Source organism: Varanus komodoensis, unplaced genomic scaffold (genome assembly GCF_004798865.1).
Source record: "Varanus komodoensis strain SLA01 unplaced genomic scaffold, ASM479886v1 scaffold11, whole genome shotgun sequence".
Lineage (NCBI taxonomy): Eukaryota > Metazoa > Chordata > Lepidosauria > Squamata > Varanidae > Varanus > Varanus komodoensis.
This window is the reverse complement of record NW_025335317.1, coordinates 1,616,742-1,639,584: the sequence shown is the minus strand read 5'-3', so window position 1 is coordinate 1,639,584 and position 22,843 is coordinate 1,616,742. Positions and strand designations below refer to the sequence as shown.

The following is a 22,843-nucleotide window of genomic DNA, read 5'->3' as shown; positions in this document are numbered from 1 at the left end:
GGTTCGGTCGTTGCCACAATCTATGCCTAAATCTACCGTGACGTCTTCCTTGCTATCAAAGAAGGCAAATGAGCTACAGAGGTTTTCACAGCTTTGTGTTTTCTCGTGAGGCAGAAGATTTTTTCTGTCCTGCCCAGAAATACGTGAAGTAGTCAGCGTGGGTTTTAATTTGGGCTGGAGAGTTTTAGTAGTGCAGATTTTCGCAGCAGGAAAGGCTGTTTTGTGCTTGCACAGGTGACCTATTGGACCAGCATGGCTAAAGTTAAGGGTTCGGCTATTAACTGAAGAGGGTGCAATGGTATGGGCATCCCCACCTTTACGATCCACTGGAAGGCATGCAGAATAAAATAAACAAAACCTGTTAGCATCAGTCTGGCAAAGCAGTTAATAACGAGTGACATGCTTTGAGGTTCACAAAATGTGCATCGGAGAGAGGCCACACTGAAAGGAATGAACAGCCAAGCAGTGCTGCCGAAGTGCACAGAATCGGTGTGCCTGGGGAGCCGATTCTGTGACGGCCGAGGCATTTCGACGTTGAGCGCAATGGCCCCATTTTCCCACAGGCCACACGGCTTTAGCCATCTGAAGGGTCCGGATATTAAGCGCACACACAAAAATAAGCGAAGGATGCTATGTGACCAGCTTGTCATGCAAGACTCTTCTCTCTAGGAATAATATGACTGAACTACCCGACGTAAGGGCATGCATGCTTTCTAGTTAAAGTCCTTGCTGATGAAAGGAAAGCAGCAAATCCTCAGCACAAGAGAGATCACAGTTGCTAATAATTACAAACGAACCAAAGTGACATTACTTCAAATGCACATAATCTGTGGGCTTTGGAAAGTCAGATTCCCAAGTAAGAGTTGTTGGAACTCTAAAAAGCTTAAAATGATCAGCTGTAAATATCTGCCATCCATCCATGAATACGTACCCTCTTCATCTCAAAAAGTCTTGCACTGACTGGGACAACTTGGTGGGGAACTAGAATCCGCAACCAGTCACATACGAACCACATCTGGGTGTCTTGACTCAGTGACCCACATTCCAGCCATTATGTATTCTTAAAGTCCAATGGCTTCGCGATTAGATGACCTTCCAAAAAGCACTGCAGCCTTGCTCTACAGATAACTGAGAAGCAGCTGTCTTTCTTTTCTGGATAATTCAAAAGCTTCATGCTGTTCCATCAACAGAAGCGGGTTTCATAAAATACATGCCATTAAGGCAGGTGGCGTACCTGCAAATGTCGTTCTTTGAGTGGCCATCTGTGCATTCGCACATGATGGGTGCTGCGCCTGCGCAGTGCTTGCAGCCGGGAAAGATTCAAAGCTTTAACAGATTTTGGCAGAACTCCATGCCCCTCCCCCACTGTACTATAAAGAGCGGAGTGCCCGCCATTTCCCCCAGTCTAATGGAGACTGTTCTATCGCCCCCTAATGGAATGGACAACAGATGGAAACATTAAACTATGAGGATGCTCAGTGAGCATACGGAAAGGAAAAACACGCAAAGTAGCCATGACCTACTGATGTGTTAACAGTAGGTGGGAGAGAAAGAAAAATTTAGAACCCAATCACTGACACCAAGCGGGGCCGGCAGGTGGGTTGTGTGAATGCACAGATGGCCACTTGAAGAACGACAGTTGCAGGTAAGCAACCTGCCTTTCTTCGTCGTGGCCTCTGTGCATCACACATATGGGTGACTAGTAAGCTTACCACACCCAGAGACGGGACGGTGTCATCACTGAAGAATGGAAGAAAGGACCGCATGACCAAAGGAGCAGTCCTGTCTGGCGCGAACATCCAGTCTGTAGTGTTTAGTAAATGTACAAGGGATCGTCCAAGTCGCCGCCTTGCAGATATCAGGCAACGGGATGCCTGCAGAAAAGGCAGGCAGAAAGTGCTGCAACAGCTCTACCGGAATGTCCTTTGGGTATCACAGGAAGATCCAATTTTGACAGGTTGTAAGCCAGTTCAATGGTCTGGACAATCCATCTAGAGAGTCTCTGAGATGAAAACAAAGAGCCCGTATCATGCTCAGAGTATTTTATAAAGAGACGCTTGGTTTTTCTGAAAGACTCTGAATGGGATCGGAAGGAGGCTAGACAGCCTCGAACATCCAGCGAATGTAGAGAGCTCTCTATCGGTGTCGAGGGCGTAGGAAAGAATGCCAGTAAGACAATATCCTGATTAATGTGGAATGGCATTGCAACTTTAGGGAGGAAAGCTGGGTCAGTGAGAAGGACCACCTTTTCCTTATGAAAATTGGAGCAAGTAGGGTCGACACATAGGCACAGAGCTCACTAGCCCCCCTGGCTCAAGTAATGGCCACAAGAAAGGCCGTTTTCTAGGATAAGAGGCACAAATCAGTGGTAGCTGGTGGTTCAAAAGGAGGCTTAGTGAGGGCTTGTAGAACCTCTGAGGGGCTCCACGTCACTACCACTGGAGATTGGAGACTGGAGATTTGTAGTCCCTTCAAAAAATGACGGACGAAGACGTGTGAAAATACAGAGGAGCCGGAGATCAGTCCGCGATGACGAGAGATAGCAACATAAACCTTGATAGAAGTGGACTTAAGTCCATGTTGATGCAGGGATAGCAGAAAAAGCAAGATATTCTCAATTGAAGCTGAGTGTGGTAGAAATTGCTTAGCTGACGTGGAGGAGGAGAAGTGCTTCCATTTTGCCTCATAAGAAAGGCGAGTCGCTGGTCTTAGAGCAGACTGAAGAATAAACTGAATGTCTGGATGGAAAGTGCTTGGATTTGAAGACGGATCCGAGACCTGCATCGATAGCAATGGTACCCTTGGGATGGAAGGCTGTAGAGGCAGCATTGGGTTGAAGTTACTGGTACTGAAGATGTAGCATTAGTCACTGAATGAGCCATGCTGTAAGATTCAGGGAGTTGAGGTCTGGATGTCGAATTGCACCTTTCTCCTGGGCAAGGAGGTGAGGAATTCATGGAAGACAGAAGAATGTTCTTCTAGAGAGGCGAAGAACGGTGGGAAACCACAGTTGACGAGGCCACCAGGGTGTGATAAGGATCCCTCGGGCATTGTCTTGAGTAATTTTGGCTAATGTTTTCATGATGAGAGTTATCGGGGGGAATGCACAGAAGAACGTGTTTGTCCAGGACACCATCAGGGCATCCCCCATTGAATTCGGGCCGATGCCCACCTGAGAGCAGTAAGTCATGCATATCGCATTGTCGGAGGTGGCAAATAGATCTATGTCCGGAATGCCCCATCGTTGGAAGAGGCAATGACAGGCTTGCCAATCCAGCTCCCACTCGTGAGTCATTGACATATGTCTGCTGAGGGCATCTGCCTCTTCGTTGTCAACTCTGGCAAGATGAACCGCTAGAGGGGTACACCAGTCCCAAAGACGGAGGGCAAGGTGCGCTAGTGGAGCGGATTGCGTGCTGCCCTGCTTGTTGATACAGAAAACAGTGACGACATTGTCCGAGGCTATCTGAACTACTCGGTCCCAAAGGGTAGACTCGAAAGACCAGAGGGCTTTGAAGACCGCTAGATGTTCCAGATAATTGATGTGCCTGGACGTCTAGTGTCCTCACCAAGTGCCTTGAGTGCGAAGTTGGCACAATGTGCTCCCCATCCCGTAAGGGAGGCGTCGGTGTAGAAAGTCACCGTCAGCTGTGTCAAAGTTGAAGGACGAAAGTGGGTGGCTGAAGTAGGCGATGAGGAGAGTTGCACTGCGGGTGAAAGAGGCGGTTGAACCAGACTTGCAAGGGTCTCAGTTGCAACCTGGTGTTGGGCACTACTGCGACTGTGGAGGCCATATGGCCAAACAGTTTCTGGATGGACAGCGTGGGAACAACTTGACTACTGGGGATCCGATGAATGGAGGACCGAAGCTTGTCCTTTTGAGCTTGTGGAAGAAACGCTCTGGCCTAGAGCAAGTCGAGACGTGCTCCGATGAAGTCAATGACCTGTGAGGGAATGAGGCATGACTTTTGGACATTAATACAAAGTCCGAGTCTGTCTAAGAGGTTGCAAGTGGTATCGATGACTGAAAGTAGCCTTTCTCTAGAGGAGGAGACAATCAGCCAATCAGCCAAACAGGTAGATATGGACACCTTGTAACCTAAAATGGACACAAATAGGAGCCATGCATTTCGAAAAGACCTGTGAAGCAGTAGCTAATCCAAAGGGAAGAACATTATATTCAAAAAGGTTGGTACCAACAGATAATCAGAGCAATCATCTATCTGTTGCATGGATACTGATATGGAAGTATGCATCCTTCACGTCCAGAGATGTGAACCAATCTTCTCTCCTGACCAAAGGAAGAATGTTTTGAAGGGCGGTCATCCAGAATTTTTTGGTCTTAATGAACCTGTTCATGCCATGTAAATCCAATATTGGGCAGAGACCACCATCCCGCTTCGGGACCGTAAAGTATCTTGAGTAGAAGCCGTGAAGCCCCTCGGAGTGAGTGAGTTGACAGATCGCTCCTTTACGAAGTAGCTGGGAAACTTCATCTTGAAGGAGATGTGAAACAGATCAGTCCCGATGGGGGCATGGTATCAAACTTGATTTTATATCCGTGCTCAATGATGGAAAGTACCCTCTTGTCAGATGTGAAGGACTCCCAAATGGGGAGTCAGCCTTGAAGCCGGTCCCCAAAAGGGAGAGGGGAAGGTGGGTAGATGGAGAGAAGAGAGGTCCACGCGTCCCGTCAACGCTGTCGCTTGTCAGTGTCAGGACAGTGACGACCTTGCTGGTAGTGGGAAGCCGGTTGTTTTTGGTTCCGCTGTTGGCGAGGCTGATATTGTTGACAGGCGGCATATTGGTGGTAAGGCTGGTATCTGGAAGGTTGAGACTGTAGCCACATACGTATGTTTTGGTTCAGGATCTCCATTCGCCGGGCAGTCACTCGGGCTTTGTAGATGTGGTTGAGTTTGTGGTCAGTACGAGCATTGAAAAGTCCAGACCTGTCAAAAGGCATGCCCTAGATGCATCACTTCATCTTGCCGGGGAAATTTCATGAACGCAGCCACACATGCCGGCGTAGGGCAATGGAGCCGACAAGAGCCCGGGAGCCGCAGTCGACATGATGCCTCACCGAACTCCACTGCTGAATGGCCAGCTGCAGAGACTCGCGAGTGAAGATGTGGGCCAGATCTCGTTGATCTGGTATGGCCGATGTTATGGACGCCAGCCTTTGCACTAAGAAGTATTGATATCTGGCCATGGTAGCCTCGTAATTCGAGATACGCAAGCCCAGGCCCATTGCAGCATAGATGCGGCGTGACATCAGGTTGATCTTACGACCCTTCTTGTCTCGAGGAGTGGAGTGCTCCCTCTTCTCCTGACCTTGAGACAACTTGATGACCAAGGAATTCAGCTTTGGATGTTTTAGAAGGAAAGGGACGTCTTGTTCCCTAACTTACATTGACACATAGCGCCAAGAGGTCAGGCGTGGCTGGTTCGGGTATTCCCAAGTGTCCGTCATGTCCTGTCGGAGGGTCGTAATCAATGGCAAGGAGATAGCCGAGGATTGTTCCCTGCGAACAATATCATAGAAATGATCAGTGCTAGAGGTGACTCGATGCTGGACTTCTATCTCCAAGGATCCGGTGAAGTGAGCCATTAACTCCCCAAACATCGAGTAAGACTCCTCCGGTGAACCCGGTCCCTGGGCTGAGATGGTGGCATCAGGCGAGGTGGAAGCCTGCTCCAAGTCCTCCGAATCGGAGTCGTATTGATCCAGAGGACTGGAGGACAAACCAGCCAGAGACGGAGGAGGCCTGGAGAGAGCAGCCGCAGATGTTGAAGGGGCATCTCTCTGCAACGGGCGAGGGCTATGGTGACACACCGAGGGCATCGGATAATACCCATATGGTGGGGGGTAGTCCCAAGGATAAGATTGGGATGTGTCGAATCCACCGTACGGCATCGGCACCCAGTTCCTGGATGGCTGGTCTGAGGCACGCGGATGGCGACGCATGTCAGATTGAAGCTGTGGTCTTGGAGGTGCCTCGGGTGAGGATGGCATCGGTGTCGGCGAATGTGACAATGAATGACCAGCCTGAGATGGGGGAGGAGAGTCCCAGATCTCGCCATCTGACATGGACCCATGAACCACGGCCTCAGAATGGTCCGAAGTTGATGGTGTCGATAAGGAGATCCCCTGGGGAGACCCCGGCGGAGTCACCTGCATCACAGCCTGTGCAGTAGGGCCAGAAGGAGTCAGAACCGAGGCGACCGTCGGGATCGATGGAGCAGTCGAGCTCGAATCCCTTCATGGCTCCTTGGCAAGCTTACATTGCTTGCAGTCCGGTTTATTGGCCTTAGCCTTTTTGGGCTTCTTCAGAGCCGAGGGCACATCGGACCCTGTATGCTTCCTCCTTTCCTTGTGCTTTTGAAAAGGAGAACAAGAGGAGCGGGCAGTCCCCTTAGAGGTGGCACCCTCAGATGGTGGGTGAGGGGGAGACATCACAGCAGGGCCTGCTGAGGCGGCCTGAGCAGAAGCTCGCCTGACGCAATCAAGGCCTGATCTCAGAGGATTTTCCAAAGCCGGTTCTCAAGGTTCTTCCGAGCTTGTTTGGTGAAGGATTGACAGTGGCCACATTTGAGTCCACTGGGGACATTTTGAGTCCACTGGGGACATTTTGAGGATCCATTGGGGACATTTGGGCCCCACATTTGGAACACTTCCGAAACATCGCTCGGTGAGCCATCGAGGAGAGGAAAGATGGATAGCAAAGCAAGAAAGCAGAACTATAGAAGGGTTTATTTTTGCTGTTATTGTCTTTGTTTTAGGGAAGGGGAAGGGGAAAAGGGGAAGAAAAATTCCTAAACGAGGAAGGTAAGGATTTTAAACTTGGAAAGGGAGATTTCTTAACAAGAGAAGAACAGCCAGAAAATAGAACGAGAACAACTAGGTATATGCAAAAGTGTGAGAGAGAATAATGAACAGCTCGAGGCAAAGTAATCGACGGTTGAAAGAAGACTGGGGAAAATGGCGGGCGCTCCGCTCTTTATTGTATAGTGGGGGAGGGGTGCGGCGTTCCCACCAAAATCCGTTAAAGCTTTGAATCCTTCCCGGCCGCGGACACTGCGCAGGCGCAGCACCCATCATGTGTGACGCACAGAGGCCCCGGCGAAGAAATTTAGGTTTCTCTTTATGTGGGACGAACACGAGCATCCCAGCGTTGGGACACTTGCATGGGCATTCTGGACTGCCCTTGGCAATCCAGGTCAGACACAGCCTGCCAGCAGTGGGCCCCTGCGAGGATTTTAGCACTCCAGGGCTGGGACACAGACGAGACGAGAACGAGTCTACTGAATCAACAAGGCTTACTGCTGAGTACAGGCACAGGATGCCTCTGCAGTCATTGCTGTTTATTTCAATAAACATAAACACGTTGCTCTGTTCCAGAAATAAATTTGGAAATATAAGAGCAAAACAGGGTTTTTTTAAGTGATTTTCTTTATTTTCTTTGGCTCTACCGATTTTTATGTATTTATTGCAAATATCCGCAAGGAAAAGTCCACCTTTTACTTCTGGGAGCAGTGGTTTCATAAAGGAACTGCAAGAGTGTGGGGCGCTTCCCATTACGGGAGGCAATTCATGGCCATGCTCCGGCAGCATCTGCTTAATTCTTCACCAAAATCAGGTTAGCACTCAGCCGACATCAATCACACGCACTCAATATCGGCTAATTAGCAAACAGTGCTGCCCAAGAAGCTCTCCCAGTGTGGGCAGCAGGGTTTCCCTCTGCCCCGCAGCCCTCATGCAGCCACCTCCGGCCCAAGAGCTCCCAGCGGCATCATCCTCAGGACCGCAAGGTGGAGCTCCCTCCCTGGCCCCAGAGAACCCAAGTCTGCGTGTGCCCATCTCGGTGCCCACGTGTGTGTGTTGTGCATGCAGAAGGAGCCCCCTGCTCACACCCGGGGCGGCCCTCATGGCCACCGAGCATTGCAGTGAAAGGAGAACTCATGGGCCAGTGGAAGTATGTATCCAGTTTAGGAAGCTATCGGTAGATCATGATGGTGGTCAGAAGAGAGGTCTGTCGTGGCCAGACAGGGGCTCGCAGGGGGTTCTGTGGAGTCAGAGGCATTAAGGAGACACGGAAGAGCAAAGGCAAAGCAGCATGAGGTGTGCCAAGCCAGAAAAAGAGTTGGCAAGAGACTGCCCTGTTTCGGGAAGTGGGCAAAGTAATTCCACTCAAAGGGATAGAAGAGCGCTAGGCAACATCTTCCAAAACTTGGATAAATACTCTGCTACAAATGACTCTGTAACCTGCCCTTCTGTCCTCCACCCAAATATTCATGAGGAATAGATAGCTGCAGATAAATATGCTTATTTTCTAAGGTTTCTGGCTTTAGGAAACCCTGAAACAAAATGCTTTAGGATCCACATTTCTTGATTTCCCAGCATGATCCTGGCACGTGCAGCAAAACGTGAAGGGCTCCCGAGATGGCAAAATGGATGGCAACAGTGCAAACAACATTCTGAATGCCGGCTTTTCAAACACAACACACCTTGCTGCACTTCTCCCCAATGCAGCAGGTTTATTTTTCACCTGCAAGAAATATCTTTAGATGAGGAAGCCTTAAAATGACATCTTCCACTCACTGTATGAAGCGGTGCAGTCAACTACGGGCTGATGAATTATTTATCATATCTAAAACGCTGACATAAATATATTAAACTACGTTAAATATAAATGCAATGCAATTGAATATAATCTCTGTAAAAATTTCCAGCCCCGATAATGACTGCATGAGGAAACACACGGGCTGCTGCTTGAGCCACCTACCTTTAGTGGAGGCTGAACTGGAGGGGCGCTTAAGGCCACTCAGTCCCTGCAGTGGGATGTCACCTCCTTCCAAAACACTTTTGTAGATCTGCCTCTCATTTTCCAGTCCAGTGGAATCGCCAAGAGCCGTTTCTAATGAATGGGAGCTGGGGGAATATGGTGAGCTAAAAATGTGCAGGAGGAGAAAGAATTTTTTTTCTCAGCAACAGAACAGGAGCTAGAAAACAAAGTAGCAAGACCCTCTGAGACAAGGAAAAGAACCCCTGTCCATATTTTGAGACGCCTTTTGGCCTTCTTGGTCCAATCCGGAGCCCACATGAAAAGCATCAGCACCTGTGCCCCAGCTCTCCTGCGCCCCATGTGGAGCAGAGACCCAGAAGAAAGCCCCGTCCAGCTCCGCCTGCCTTGACCGCTGCTTCCTGAGCCCGGGGACCAATTCTGCCCACTGCCCAGACCAGGGTGGTAGCGCTGAACCTGTGGGCATTGCAGCAGTGGCCACGGGGGAGGGAAAGGCCAGGGGAGGAAATCTGGGGGGAGGCAATGAGCACAGCAGCGGTGGAGGAAAGGGTAGTGCCAGCAACGCCAATCTGGGCAGTGGGTCGGCCTTGGTGGGAAGGACATTCAAGAAGGGGAGGAGAGCAAGGGGGCAAGTAAAGAGCTCTCAAGGTTTTGGAGATTTTGGGCAGCAGTTTGGAGAGAGAATTACAGGTCAAAAGGACTGAGGGACATGCGTGGCTCTGGGCCCCATGAAAATGGCAAATGTACCCCCAGGACAACACATTTCCCTACCTCTGGCCTAGGCCTTCTGTCACCTTAGCTCCTAATTTCTTACTAATCCTTTACACACTTGGTATCCTCACTGACGGTAGCTACAGATGCTGGATTATGGAGACTTTCGAGGAAAGGTTGAGTTTGATGGAAAAGTCAGTGCAAGAAGAAATTGGTTGATGTGTTGTGTGAAGAAGCATCATCGCATGGATCACTCTAATTTACAACCAGTTTTCTCTCTGTTTTCTATATTATTAGCAGAAAATTCATGTAAAAACTTGAAAAGAGCTTTTTTAAATGGCCACAGATGTCCGTTCTTAGGGGTTCTGGAAAGGGACAGGCAATGCTTTTTGTAGAAGCAGACACTACAAAGCTGAGGCTTTAATACTTTGGGCACATCATGGGCAGGCCAGGCTCCCTGTAGAAGACCATCATGCTGGGGAAAGTCAGATGCAGAAGAAAATGAAGGCCAGCAAGGAGTGGGATGGACCCCATCCAGTAAGCCATGGCCATGAGCGGAGAAGAGCTGAGCAGGGCTGTGAAGGACAGGGCCTTCCAGAGGGGAGCCATTCACAGGGTTGCCAAGACTTGACAGTGTGTGGAGGATGCATAAAAACAGTTCTCCTGTTGCGGGGGTGGGGGGTACCATGATAACAGCTAAGTATCTGTGCTGCGCATGGACTCTTTTGGCAATGGAATTAATTCAGTACATGGACGCACACTTCAGACGACAGGCCCACCTCCCCGTATGGATATTCGCTTTGTGAATCCTGAGCAGGAACAAGGCTTGGCTGGTGGGAACAGGGTTAAACCAGGGACTAAGTAAGTGGGCCTCTGTCTGGTTGGCTGAAGCTTAATGCTGCTTGCTTGAATATGTGGGAATTGAAATGTGCTCTCACTGACATTCTGCATAAGAAAGATGCTCTGCTAAAGTAATCCACTTCTTGCTCTGAGCTGCCTCCTCCCACCTCCTTTGCCCTTTCCAGCAGATCAAGATGAAAAGATGCTATTATAGACTTAATGGGGTAAAGCAGACCAGCCAGATCAGCCTGGTGACACAGCATGAGAGCTGAAGAACTCGTTAGCAGAAGACGAAAGGAAGCATTGCTCAAGCAAGGAGCCAATGCCGAACCGAACCCCACTCCTCATTTCCCAACTAAATGCAGTCCACTCCGCCAGCAGGAAGGACCTGCTGCTTGTGGGTGAGAACCCTGGATGTTACTCAACCGGCCAACTCGCCTGAGCTGGTGACGAGCAACTGGTCCTGTTCCGGCCCCTCCTTTTCTTCCACTGCAGAGTCGGGGGCCGAGGCGACCGCATCTGGGACAAGCAGACCCAGCCCCCATGGTCCGACCATGCAGATCATCTTCAAGGTGGCACCACCATCACCTTGGCACCAACTTTTGTGGGAAAATGGAAGGTCTTGCAGCCATGCTCCTCCAATGAATGGGAAATGCTGGTCCATTGGAAGGCCCGCAACACAGGCCTGGCTGACAATTGCCCATCCCTATCAACCTGTGCTAATTTCAAAGAGAGTTCTTCATTCCTCATGAATCTGGTTCACACATCCATAAAATTCCTGGTGTAGTCTACAGTTCACAATGGTTAATGATCTGAAGATACCATTTCCAGCATGAAAAGCATCCCAAAATACCGACACAAACATCAGGTAGCAGCTTTCAATACTTACTGAGGCAAAAGGTCTGAGAATGTGTCCAGGGGAGAGGAACGTGTCGTACTCTGCAAAAATCCAGATAAATATACCAGTGACACACAGAGACTTCCATGGAAACTTGAAGCAAAGAGATCACTCACATTATTTTCCACCTACAGCTCAAATCCTGGTTTTGGAAGACCCCTTTGGAAGCAAGATATTTTTGCCCAGTTCATGCTGTGGGCATGGCCAACACTGTATTTATGCATAGGGCATACACATCCACCATAACATTCCCGAGCCTTTTCAATGAGGAAACCAATCTGGGAGCAGAAAAGGCAGGCCTGCACCTCCTTTTGCTCAGGATGCAGCGAACACAGTCCAGCGGCTGCACCATTTCACGGTTTGCAACAAGGTCCAAACTCGTTGTGAGGTCGAGTGCTCTGCTCCCAACAGAAACAGCAGAGTGGGAGGCTTTGTCTTCCTGAGCCTGGGTGGAGAGGGAGCCGCTCTTTCCCCTCCCCGCCCAGAATGCCCCCGCCAGCCGCGTGCTAAATGTGCGCAGAACTGCGCTCTCAGGACTCTCTCCCCTGAAATGGGCACTTTGCACAGAGAGAGCGAGTCTCCCAAGCCTGCATGTCATTCTACGATTTCGTGAGGTTTGTGTTTTCAAAATTAAAAAGAACAGGAGAAAGAATTAACTGCTTCTGAATATTTAACTCTATGTAGCCATATCTTCCTGCGATTTTAAAGTATGCACTATTGAACAGTATAAATCAGCAGCAATAGTAAGAAGCTTGTGGGAACATGAAGCTCATTAGTGCACATATTGCTCTTGCAGAATTTACACAAACCTCAGTTAAGATGGTATTTGACTCATTCACAGGAAAAGGGGATCTCTAACTTTTGGAATGATTCATGCAGTTGTAATGCAGAAACAGCTGATTAACATCTTAATTTTCCAGAATTCACTCTGGATATTTTGATTAGGATAAGGAATAATAATGCATTATGTCACAGGCAAAAATGGTTCTTTGAAGGAATATAGGAGATATAAGCTGGGAGGGAAGGTTTTAAGAGGGAAGGAAAGCTGCCAGGGGAAATGCCAAAAGAAGGAAGACATTCCCTCAACTTGCACCTGTTTTCCACAGGCCAAGCAGGACTTGGGGATGGCAGCCCCGCAACCAAGTCTTGCTAGTAATTCCTATTCCTATAAGCAAGTCAGAACGAGAAATTCAAGGCAGGTATTTTATGTGATTCTCGTGCTAAGGCCTGTTCCTTTCTTCCCTCTTGAAACCGCATAATGTAGCGGGAACGCAGCTGCACATCTACCAATTAGGGGGCGATCTTGTCGGGATGCCCGCAGGAGCGCAGGCTCACGCCACAGGGCTGAGGAACACGGAGGTGAAGGCCACCGCCAAGCTGCTCCTGCCCTGCAGGGCGCCTGGATGGCCCACCCTGTCCTGGAGCATGAGGGAAGGAGGTTCAGGGACTGCCCGGCGGCCCCGGTCCTCTCCTTTGCCTGCTCCCCTGAATGTCCCCGGCCCCTTCTCGGGGGTCTTCTTTCCTGCCAGCCTCAGCATGTGCCATGCAACGTGACACCAACGTCCGCCTTCTCGGCTCTTCTGGAAGTGGACTAGACATCGCCTCCTCCATGCACTCTCCTCCGATCCGGAGAGCGCATCTCACCCAGCACCTGCGCCCGGATTCCAGGAGGTGACCCCGAGGGAAGAGGGAGGGCTTGCAGGGCAGGAGAAGCAGCCCTCTGCTAGTCTGTGTGCGCGCAGCTTGGGGTGCGGGGAAGCTCGGTTTTTAGAAGGGACTGGAAATCGGTGCTGTCACTGTTCTGGGTGAAGCAGTGGATGCCAGTAAATCCGCTGCCAGGTAAGAGGTGCTTGGCTCAGGGCATTGCAGGAGAATGCAATCTGCCTAGAAGCATTGCAAGGGTACTCCGCTCATCCTCAGCAACACTTTTCTCTCCAGGCAATTTTTGAAGGAAGCAGCTGAGCTGAAATGCATTAGCGAATTGCAGTTTGGACAGGACAGGAGGCACGAAGGAATCCTCAAGTAGGGAAGTGTTGAAGCTCTGTGGAATCCGCCTCTCTAGTGTTTGCAGGCCTCTCGTGGTTGGCCCGTTCCGGGAAACACACAGCTTTCCACCCCCAAAAGAGGTTCATCGCACATCCCTATCCTCAGGACCTGCCATATAGCATGAAAATAAAGCAGTGGGAGCTCAGACAATACCTTCATCTCCTTTTTATCTTTTGCTTTATAAAGCTTCTCCATTTTTTCTAGGTCGGCCTCTAACTCCGTCTGGTAGAGATAGAGGTCGCGTTCATCATCGGTCTGGTTAAAGATGGAAGAAGGGAAGGGGAAAACAGTGGTGTGGGTTAGGCAAAAGATAAAAGTTAAACTATGAAATTAAAGCCTTTTGTTTCAAAAGGAAAAGAATGGTTTTAACAAAGCAAACATTCAATACCTTTTCAATACTCAAATACTTGACTGGCTTACGTTCTTTGCTTAGTGTTAAACCACAAATAATCTTGTTAGACTTAAGGAAAAATGCATTCATACTGTATCCTCATTGGCACACTCCTGTTAGTACAGTTGCTTATGGTCTAATAAAGGTTACAGGGACTCTTTTAAGATGCTTTTTACAGCCCGTAAAATGAGCTCAGGCTCAATTAAATTCAAACCACGAGTTACACTCATAAAATCTAAACATTGCTACAGACTGAAAGTTAAAGCCACATATGCACACAAAAACTAGGCCATAGTACAATGTATGTTGAATTACCTTTCTATCCTCTCTAGTAAGGATAGAGCACTCTCCAGGAGTATAATCCCATATCTTTTTTGGAGGCTGATGGGAAGCAGAGGAGGAAATGAGGAGATGAAGATAAGGAAAGACATCACAGATAATATGGAAACTGGATTAGAATAGAAGGGGGTGCACTGGGGGGAAACCGTTTCAATGCTGGAAATAAAACTGAAGAGGGGATGCAAAAAGAGAGAGGAGATAAACCTGCCATAGCACAAACACAGGAGGTTATGGGGGGAGGACACCGGGGCACACACTGCGCCGTGCGGCTTGTTCTACGCTTTGCTCGGAAAGGCTTTGGCTGCTCTCGTTTGTGCGGCAAAAGCATTCAGCTCGGAGGCCCGCACTGAGCAGGGGGCTGGACCTCTGGCCCCTTCCAACTCTCCTATTCCACGAGAACATGGCTCAGGGAACAGCCCAACAGTGGCCTCTGCCCACTAGCGTGGACGCCTGCAAACTCGGGGTCCTGTGAGCGTCCGGCGCCCCAGCCCCGAGGCAGCCTGCACTTCACCAAGACTGCCATTTCCAGCCGTCCAGATGAAACGCTGCGAGGCCGGAGCACATCTGGGAGTGGGCCCAGCCTCCTCCCCTCCCCTGCACGTCCCAGTCCCTGCTTTCCAGGGCCGATTTGACAACCGGCATGGGTTTTCCAGAGAGACAACCAGCACAGGGTTTTCTTTCCACACCTCAGGAGCTCTGGGTGCCGAATACTCCTGGGGAACCCAGGTAACACTGGGAGGCCATAGGATCGCACTCATATGAAGAAACCGAGCCCCCCGCCCCCGGCACACCGAATTCTCTTTTGCAAAAGGAAGGGGCAGTTAAGCACAGCAAATAGCCGCTTCATTCTTAATTGAAGTGCCCAACACACTCTTGGCCTCAAAGTACATCTGGCTGAGCCTCCACCGCTGGCACCATGGGGCAAGGAAAATGCAGGAGTCGCTCACTTCGCCTTTTGGGTCAGTCACTGCTCTTCTGCTGGCAGAATTGAACTATAGCAGCTAGTTTGGGGGACAGGAAAATCGCAGCGCCCAGGAGGCCTGGATCTGGCGGGCGCTCAGAGCCGGAAGTGGCGGCAAGCAGAGCTTCAGGGCTGGGGACCACAAGCAGCAGGGCTGCACACACAATCCTGCGTGCTGTGTGTGTGTGTGTGTGTGTGTGTGTGTGTGTGTGTGTGTGTCGGGCAGCAGAGCCCCATTGTTCAACGCCCTTTCGAAGCCATGTTGCTGCACTCACTTCAGTTTGGCGAATTTGCGCTCCTGTTACCTGCTTGCAAAATTAGGGGCTCTGCGCCATGCAGAGTCACCCAGTGGGAGCTGTCGTGAGAGATGCTCATGCATGCAATGCTGCTACACCTGATGGTTGTGCAACAGAACATACAGAAAGACGGAGAAAGAAAACCCCTGGAAAGAGATGCATACAGAAGCCGATTTTAATGCTGCAAAGAATCCAGAGGCAGAAGCCTCAGTGAAGTTCGGGGTTCGATGCCCCCTGTAAATAGGCCCCCCATCTAAACCCCAAAATGACTGTGCAGTTAATCTGAAGTTGGTTCCTAGCTTCCATATTCAGTACAAACCTAATGAGCAGCTGGCAGAGCAGGCGTTTAAATATCCCTGCAGACATTTCATCTCCATTTCAGTAACTGCCAGTAAGGAACTGCAGCTTGTACCCCCCTTGAATCGTGCATTTCCCACACCAGGAGGCTGGTCCCTGAGAAATGCCACAAGCTGGTCCAAAGCTCTGTTTAATTGCTTCCCAGCATAATCCTCACTTTCCCCATTGCTGAACTGCTCTCACGTCTTTTTCCCATGTTGCTTTATTCTTCGTGGGGCCTGGGCCTTTGCAATGGCTTAACGGTTGATTCCGTTCTCATGGCAATTGCAGCACATCTTTTGGGGTGGCACTGTGCTTATTCCGCAGTACAAACACACCCGTAACAGTGGCTTGGGGGCACCACGTCAAAGCACAAGAACTGTGCTTGAGGCTTCATGAGGAAACCTCTAACTACTGCTTTGCAAAAAAACACAGGTGCATAAGCCGTGCCCCACTGGATCAGGCCAACGGCTGTCTAATCAGCCATCCTGTCTTCCACGGTGGCCAAGACATCTCCGGGAAGCTGCTCTCCTCTCAGCTTTCTTTCCCAGCACTGCCAACGAGATGCCTCTGAGCCTGAAGGTGGTATGCAGCCCATGTAACACACGCCTAGCCTGGTAGCCACCATCCCATCCTGAGAGGGCACACGCCGCATGATGCCGATCCAGGCCTGCGTTTGCCCATCCTGAGCCGCCCGGCTGCTCACACGGGTCTGTGCTGAATCGACAGCCGGAGACTAAGAACCAACTGCAGCCCCGCCTGGGCATGTGCTTTGCTGACTGAGAAGAATGACAGTTTTTCCCAGCAAAAGATGCTGCTTCTCTCCAGAAAAAGCTTCATAGCTGTCCCCCGGATTGTTCCCTTTTCCTTTATAGGATTCCCTATAAATTTGGTGCAGCCCCTCCCTATGGGATGACCTGCCCTTCCCACCCAGCAGAGGGGTGGCCAGACTCCTCGTTTAGCAGGATTCTCATCTTGAACTGAAAGTTTCAGCACACTGACATTCTCCCTCCTCCACTGCCGCGGAAGGCATCCTTTAGAGACACGTGGGCACGACAGGCCACCTAAATGATGCGGATGTCTTCAGAAATAACCGCCAGTTCTTAATGTCGCTGGGACACGGCAAGATGCATTTTCACACCCCAGGTAAGCCACACACTTCACAGTTCTGACAGTTTGCTGAATTTGGGTGATCCGATTTTGGTATTCTGTCCCTTCAGTCCCCCAAAGGGCCATGGATAACATGCAACTTCAGTGTAGTGCAAAAGGAAACAGATTTGCCCTCCGTCTTACATCAGGAAAAATGCTGTTTTAGGGTGGCATATGGAAGCCATCCCATGCTCTCATGGTATCAAGCAATATATAAATAGTTTAGATTAATAAAATGCATGCTCAACCAGAAATGTTAAAAATCGTACTAGTATATGCTAATGACAGAGACATTTAATTTCTATTGGATTCTGCGCATCCACGAATCGTGCGAATAATCTCTTCCCGCAGAGTTCTTCCATCAGCTTTGCATGACTTCCAAGAAAGCCACTTGAGTATGAACCTGCCACAACACTTTAACATCGATGAAGCGCCCTCATATTTATGCACTGCACATAAATAACATGTAGCATCGAAAGGGAATCAGTCTTTTGATTCCACTGTTTGTGCAATAAACGCACAGTCACGTTTTATACTACACACTTTTGATCTGGAAGATCTTCTTCACGTCTGTGTCTGACGTCCACTTAAAGCAATGTGGGAATGATTAAGACACTTATTTGCCCATCAGGACATTTCCTGGACTTTGCCATGACTGCAACTTTATCAGAGGAGAAAAAGAAATCAGGAAAGCAAAAGAAATTATGAGTATTGTGCAAGATTCATCAATCAGCAATTGGCAGTAATTGGTCAATGACTGAGAAACACTAGGTGGCAAGCGTGGGTGAAATTCTCCAGATCCGAAGTTACTTAGCCAAACAGGGAGGGACCTTATTTGTTCTTGCTAGACAAATAGGAAGAAGTCATTGGAAAAGAATATGCTTTCATGTCAAAATGTTTCTCTTAAATTACACGGACAACATATTTTCAGTTGAACTGAAGAAACTGTCATGAAGTGGCCATGAAGCAACCACAGATCTCTGGATCCAGGACAAAGAGAACTTCCTCTGCTCTTTAGAAAAGAGGGTTGATTCTGGCAGGCTTCCTTTTCTTGTCTTGCAAGCATAATGTTTAAAATAATGTGTGTGGGAGAGAAGCCCAAGGGAGCGTTATTCACTGCTGACTGGGGCTAGCAGACTTACCGGTTTCCCAAACTCCAGTTCCGAAAAGAATTTATACCAAGGCTCATTCTTTAAATCTATCTCTTCTGGGCTTATATCCCGAGTCTAAAAGAGGTGGTGTGTGGGAATGGAAGAAAGAGAAGGAAAACATTATGCAGAGAATACATAGGAAAGGACTGTTAAAGGTGCCACATCCTGCATCTTCCCAGTATTTTGCGGGGCCCACAGAAGAGCATAAGCAGGCACCCTGAAGACAATCCAGAATCTCTGCTTCTTGCATTTTGCACAGGAATGTTTGGACTGCAGGTTAATGCCAGATGGAGCCTGAGACGGGGCAGAGGCCCTGGGTGGGCATGGGAACGTGCCGAATCCCTGGAACTGCAGGGAAATGCACAGCCAGCAATAGCATCGCATGACCTTCCCTCGCGATTTACCGGAAACATCCACAGTGCTGCGGAATTCCCTTTTCCCACTGGAAGAGCCAGGTCACAACTTTCAGGGTGTCTCTTGCTTCCCCCTCCCCTCCCCGCCCCTCCCCACCCACCTGACAGAGTGTGGCATCTTTAGCAGAACGTGGATATGCGAGAAAGCCTTTCTCATAAGGGACAGAGCAAAAGCTGGGATTCTAACCTAAAGAGGAAACTGTTAGAAAGAGCAGGTGGATTCACACGACACAACAAGCAAGGGCCAGGGGGAGGCGGCTGCCATGACTGACCATCACCTGCCGCCTCTTCCTCAGTGGGCCACCTCACACCTGGCTGGTGCCGTCACTTTCTGCCCCGTCCCCATTTTTCCACCTTTGCTGAGCATCCCGGAAGCCTCCTCAAGCAAAATCCCCTCCTTGCTCTCTTGTGCGCAGTCTCCTTCCGCTGCCTCTTCCTGACTGGTCCACAGAGCGGGGTTCTCCCCCGAGAAATGTGCCTCCATCCCTTCCCAGCAGTTCCAACACCCAAAGCGTTATTTTTTTGCATTACGTTTTTCTGCAGGAGCACAGGGGCTCATCCTGCAGCACCCCCCCCGCCCCGCGCCGAGCCGAAGTCTGCAACCACGCGCAAAACGAAGCCGGCACAACCACCTGCATCAGGCGCAGCAGCCCCAGCGGCAGCTGCGGGTGGCATGGGAGGGGACGCGACTCGTGCTGCAGCCTGGGGAGGAAGATCCTCTCCGGCAAGTCCCGGCCACCAGCCGCTGGCCGTGCTGGGAGTGGGAGAGGGAGGCTGCGAGCAGCCACGCACGCGGGGGCCCTTTCCCCTCAAGAGCAGCCTCCCAGGCCCCCGGCGCAGCTGCCCACCGGGGGCTCTGCTGGGTGAGGAAGAGGAGCACAGGGAGGGCAGCCCAGTTCCGGGCAAGGCCCGCCAACGAGCGCCTGCGGCACTCACCGGGAGCTCGGGCTCCGGGCCGGCGCAGAGCGGACTGGAGGGCCGGGGCCAAGCCCAGGCAGTCCGATGGGTCCGAGCCCCATGCGGGTGCCCCACATCTCCCTAGCCACAGGTGGCAGGGACCAGGTGCCCTCTCTGTGGCCACTCTTTCCATGGGACTCTCCGGCATATTTCCGCTACCAATAGGAAAACGGAGCATCTGGGCCCGGATGCCCTGACAGACGATGGTTTTAAGCCTGGGCCAGGCAGCAGACCTTCCTGCCAAGGCTCTGAGCCTGAAGCAAGTGGCAGTGGGGGCCACAGCCGGGCCCAGCTGATGTGACAAGGCCACAGGGCAACTGCCCACTGCTGTTTCTCGTGATGGGCAAACCAGGCCAGGATGTTGACAGAGAAGTCTCCAAGGGGGATGAAACAGAGACTCTCTTCTCTTGAGCTGCCAACACACATAATGCCCCTAAACATTAAGAATTTAGATGAAATGGATACGGAAGAGGAATCAGACAGGATGGGAACAGGATGACCACCAGTTCTCCAAGCACAAGACCCCTGTGACCGAGTGTCAGCCCACGAGCAAGTTCAGCAACCAGATAAGGAGAAGCCAAGGGCTCTACTGATCTCTCTCTCTCTCTCTCTCTACTCCAGGTGATCATTCCAAACTCATAGATTATCCGAGGAAGCCAAGCCAAGGGCACAGCAAGAGGGCGAAATCCCAGATGGGTCTCCCTTTGCAAAAGTATTGCTGGGAGCTAATTTGCAGGGGGAAGCCCAGCGGGCGCTTCCATCACGGCAGCCTTGCTCCCGCAGGGAGTCCCCACTGAAACGAAGCCCAAGCTTAGAGGGGAGAAGGACAAGCAAAGCCCGGCTCGACACTGTCCAGAGGCCCGGTGCTGGCCAGAGAACAGAGCCTTGCCTGTAGCACAGGGCGAAGGCCACCGCAGGCGACGGAGAAGCCCACAGAGGAAGGCTTGGAAACACAGTCAACCCGAGCAGAGAGTCCAGACCATTGCTTCGTTTTCAACCACACACAAGGGAACCCAGGCGTCCAAATGCCCCTCGCGCACATCACCTGCCCCCTGCCTGTTGCCCCTCCAAAGACCCATCTGTGACTGTGCCCTCTGCTGGACCTCTCACCCAGCTTCCACTCCTGGGGGAGCAAATGACACCCCGCCCAGTCACTGGGAGCCAGGGCAGCCTTCCAGCAAGGCCCTCCAGTCGGGCTGCTGGCAGGAGCGGTCAGTCCCGCCTTCCTGGAGCAAAGCCGATTGCCGGACTTCCCAGGGAGCCCATTCCCGAAGCACCGGGGTGGGGGGGGGAGTGGCCCTGCATCTGAGCCCAGCCCCAGGAGAGCAGAGAGCAGGGGAGCAACAGGACGAGGAGAACAAGGGTGAAAACACTGCCCCCCTCCTCACTTGCAAGGCGCACACTGGAAACCAATTGCTAAAAAGAAACCCATCACCTTCCCCCAGTAAAATGAGGACGAAAGGAAAAACAACCGCCCCCAGTTTTCCAGGTGGGGAGATTTAATCCCAGCTGAACCCAGCTGTGAAGGCAAAAGCCAGCAGGGCCGCGGGGGCTCTCCGGTGCACTGAATGCCCCAGGTTGGTCCGTCCATCAGTCCGTCCGTCCGCCAACTGGGCAGAGGTCCCAGGTGCGCTTGTGTACTGAGCACCTGGCTCTCAAGAAACGGGTGTGTTCCCTTGAAGCCAAGGGGGCTGAGCCGGAGGTGCAGGGAGAGGCCAAGAGGTTGGCAGTGGGGGGCGCAGAGCCCTCTGTGAGATGCGCAGGGGCCACGAAGCAGGAGGCACACAAGGGACGGCCGGGGGGAGGAATTCGCGCGGGTTCTAACACGCCTCACAGGCTTTCCTGCCCTTTTTCACTCTCCAGATTTCTTAAATGTCCCACAGCTGTTTGTGATGTGCCTGACTCTAAATTAGAAGACAGACTTGTTTTCAAAACCCTAACTAGTGAGGGAAATTATAAATAGGTAGGCAAAGGCTATTTGGTTGACCACTTTTACAACGGGATTAACCAAGTATCTAGGCAAGAGGGTATTCAAGCCAATCAATGTGCATTCACCCAACCAGTGAGGATGCGGCAGCCGCCTTCATTGCCTTGCAATGGCGCTGGGAGCCATGCTGTCCATGCCCAGCAATGCTCTCGGCACCATTCCTGAGAAGCTTCGGGTGGAAGAGAAAGATCAGCCACCTGGTTAATTATAGGAATTTCACCCATAAGCAAGTTCTCCCGCATGCCTGGAATCACCAACCTCCTCCCAATTTTTGAAAAAGGTTCACACCCCGACTCTCCCCTCAAAGCATCTGCAAATTCTGCTGGCAGAACCTTTCTCTCAACTCGAATCCATGAAAAAGAGCCATGGCTTGTCAGCTGGTGTTGGCTTAGCACCAAGCAGTAAACTGGGGGAGGGGGCTGCCCATGGGAAGGGAGGGGGTGTGTGCAGGACTGTAGCTTCTTCCTAAAGTCCTCTGTAGAAGGAGAATGGTCTCTTTCCTGAGCCCTGGGATTCTGCAAGAGGGGCTGGGGCAGCAGTGACGTGCTCTCTGCGAACACCAATTCATGCGTGGGGATTGCTCTCTCCTTTCTTTCCACTCCTCCACGCGGGTTGGGTGGGGGGAGAAACCGCTTCATTCCCACAAACTGGACTTTTGCAAAATGCAACCAGAATGCCGTATTGCTTCCTGTAGCAAAACCTTAGGATTCTTTCCTGCACAGAGAACTTGGAGAACGGAGGAGAGAGGTCCCCCCACCCCGCACCCTGTCGCTTTAGGCTTTCAAAAGCCCACAACACAAGTGAAAACCCATTTAAGGGGAATGGGAGAGGAAAGCCCAAGAACCAAGGAGAGGAACCGACGAGCTACGAAGACGGCTCTGCCTTGCCTGGAAGTCTCACACAAGTCGCGTTCCAGCCAGCCAGTCTGGATTTCGCAGCTGCTTGAAATGCTCTGGATGCCCTAATATGCAACCCACTGAACACCAGCACCGCCATCCAAGGAGGGTTTTGCAAATAACTCACACGCCTCACAAGGAAACGGAGAGGAGGACGTTTTATCCTACCGCCTGTTTTTGCAGAATTGAGGGCATTAAGATGTTAAACGAATTTTAGACAGACACTTAACACAAGTCAATGTAAAATCAGCATGTGGGCCACGCACCTGGGAGCCCACATGCATGCATGCCTGCACACTTCCGCACACTCGCTCTCACACACACGTAACACAAAATTAACATTACCACTTTTTCACTGTTCAGAACTGAGGACCTCCCCGGCTGATATTCATAAATGCTTTTGGGCTCGGCACGGTACTTCCTTGTGTCCACCTTTTTGTCTGGGGGCTCCCAGTCATTCCTGTAAACAGAATATTTGGAAAATGAGACCGTGCGGCTGGCTGGCTGCGCTGCGGCCGTGCAGGATGGGCACGGAGCCCGCTGCCCATGAGGCTGCTCCGGAAACAGCGTCTGAGCTGCATTTCTACCACTACTGTTTCCTTCTCAACTGGGAGTGGACAGGATCCCAGTGAAGCGGCAGTGGTGTTACACTTGTGTAAGCAGCTATTGGC

At 50.9% G+C, this 22,843-nt stretch overlaps 1 protein-coding gene across 16 annotated transcripts in view; it reads right to left on the bottom strand.

Moving 5' to 3' along the window:
* Positions 1-22,843, bottom strand: part of SORBS1 (sorbin and SH3 domain containing 1) — an 87,374-nt gene that overhangs the window by 21,099 nt on the left and 43,432 nt on the right. For 10 of the 16 annotated variants that reach the window (XM_044420201.1, XM_044420197.1, XM_044420206.1 and 7 more), the window contains 6 exons: positions 22,518-22,632; positions 17,911-17,994; positions 14,003-14,068; positions 13,450-13,551; positions 11,242-11,291; positions 8,784-8,947 (listed from right to left, as the gene is read on the bottom strand). In XM_044420201.1, the coding sequence (XP_044276136.1) occupies positions 8,784-8,947; positions 11,242-11,291; positions 13,450-13,551; positions 14,003-14,068; positions 17,911-17,994; positions 22,518-22,632 (581 nt within the window). The remainder of the gene's footprint in view (positions 1-8,783; positions 8,948-11,241; positions 11,292-13,449; positions 13,552-14,002; positions 14,069-17,910; positions 17,995-22,517; positions 22,633-22,843) is intronic. The other 6 variants (XM_044420208.1, XM_044420212.1, XM_044420198.1 and 3 more) reach the window with 5 other exon arrangements.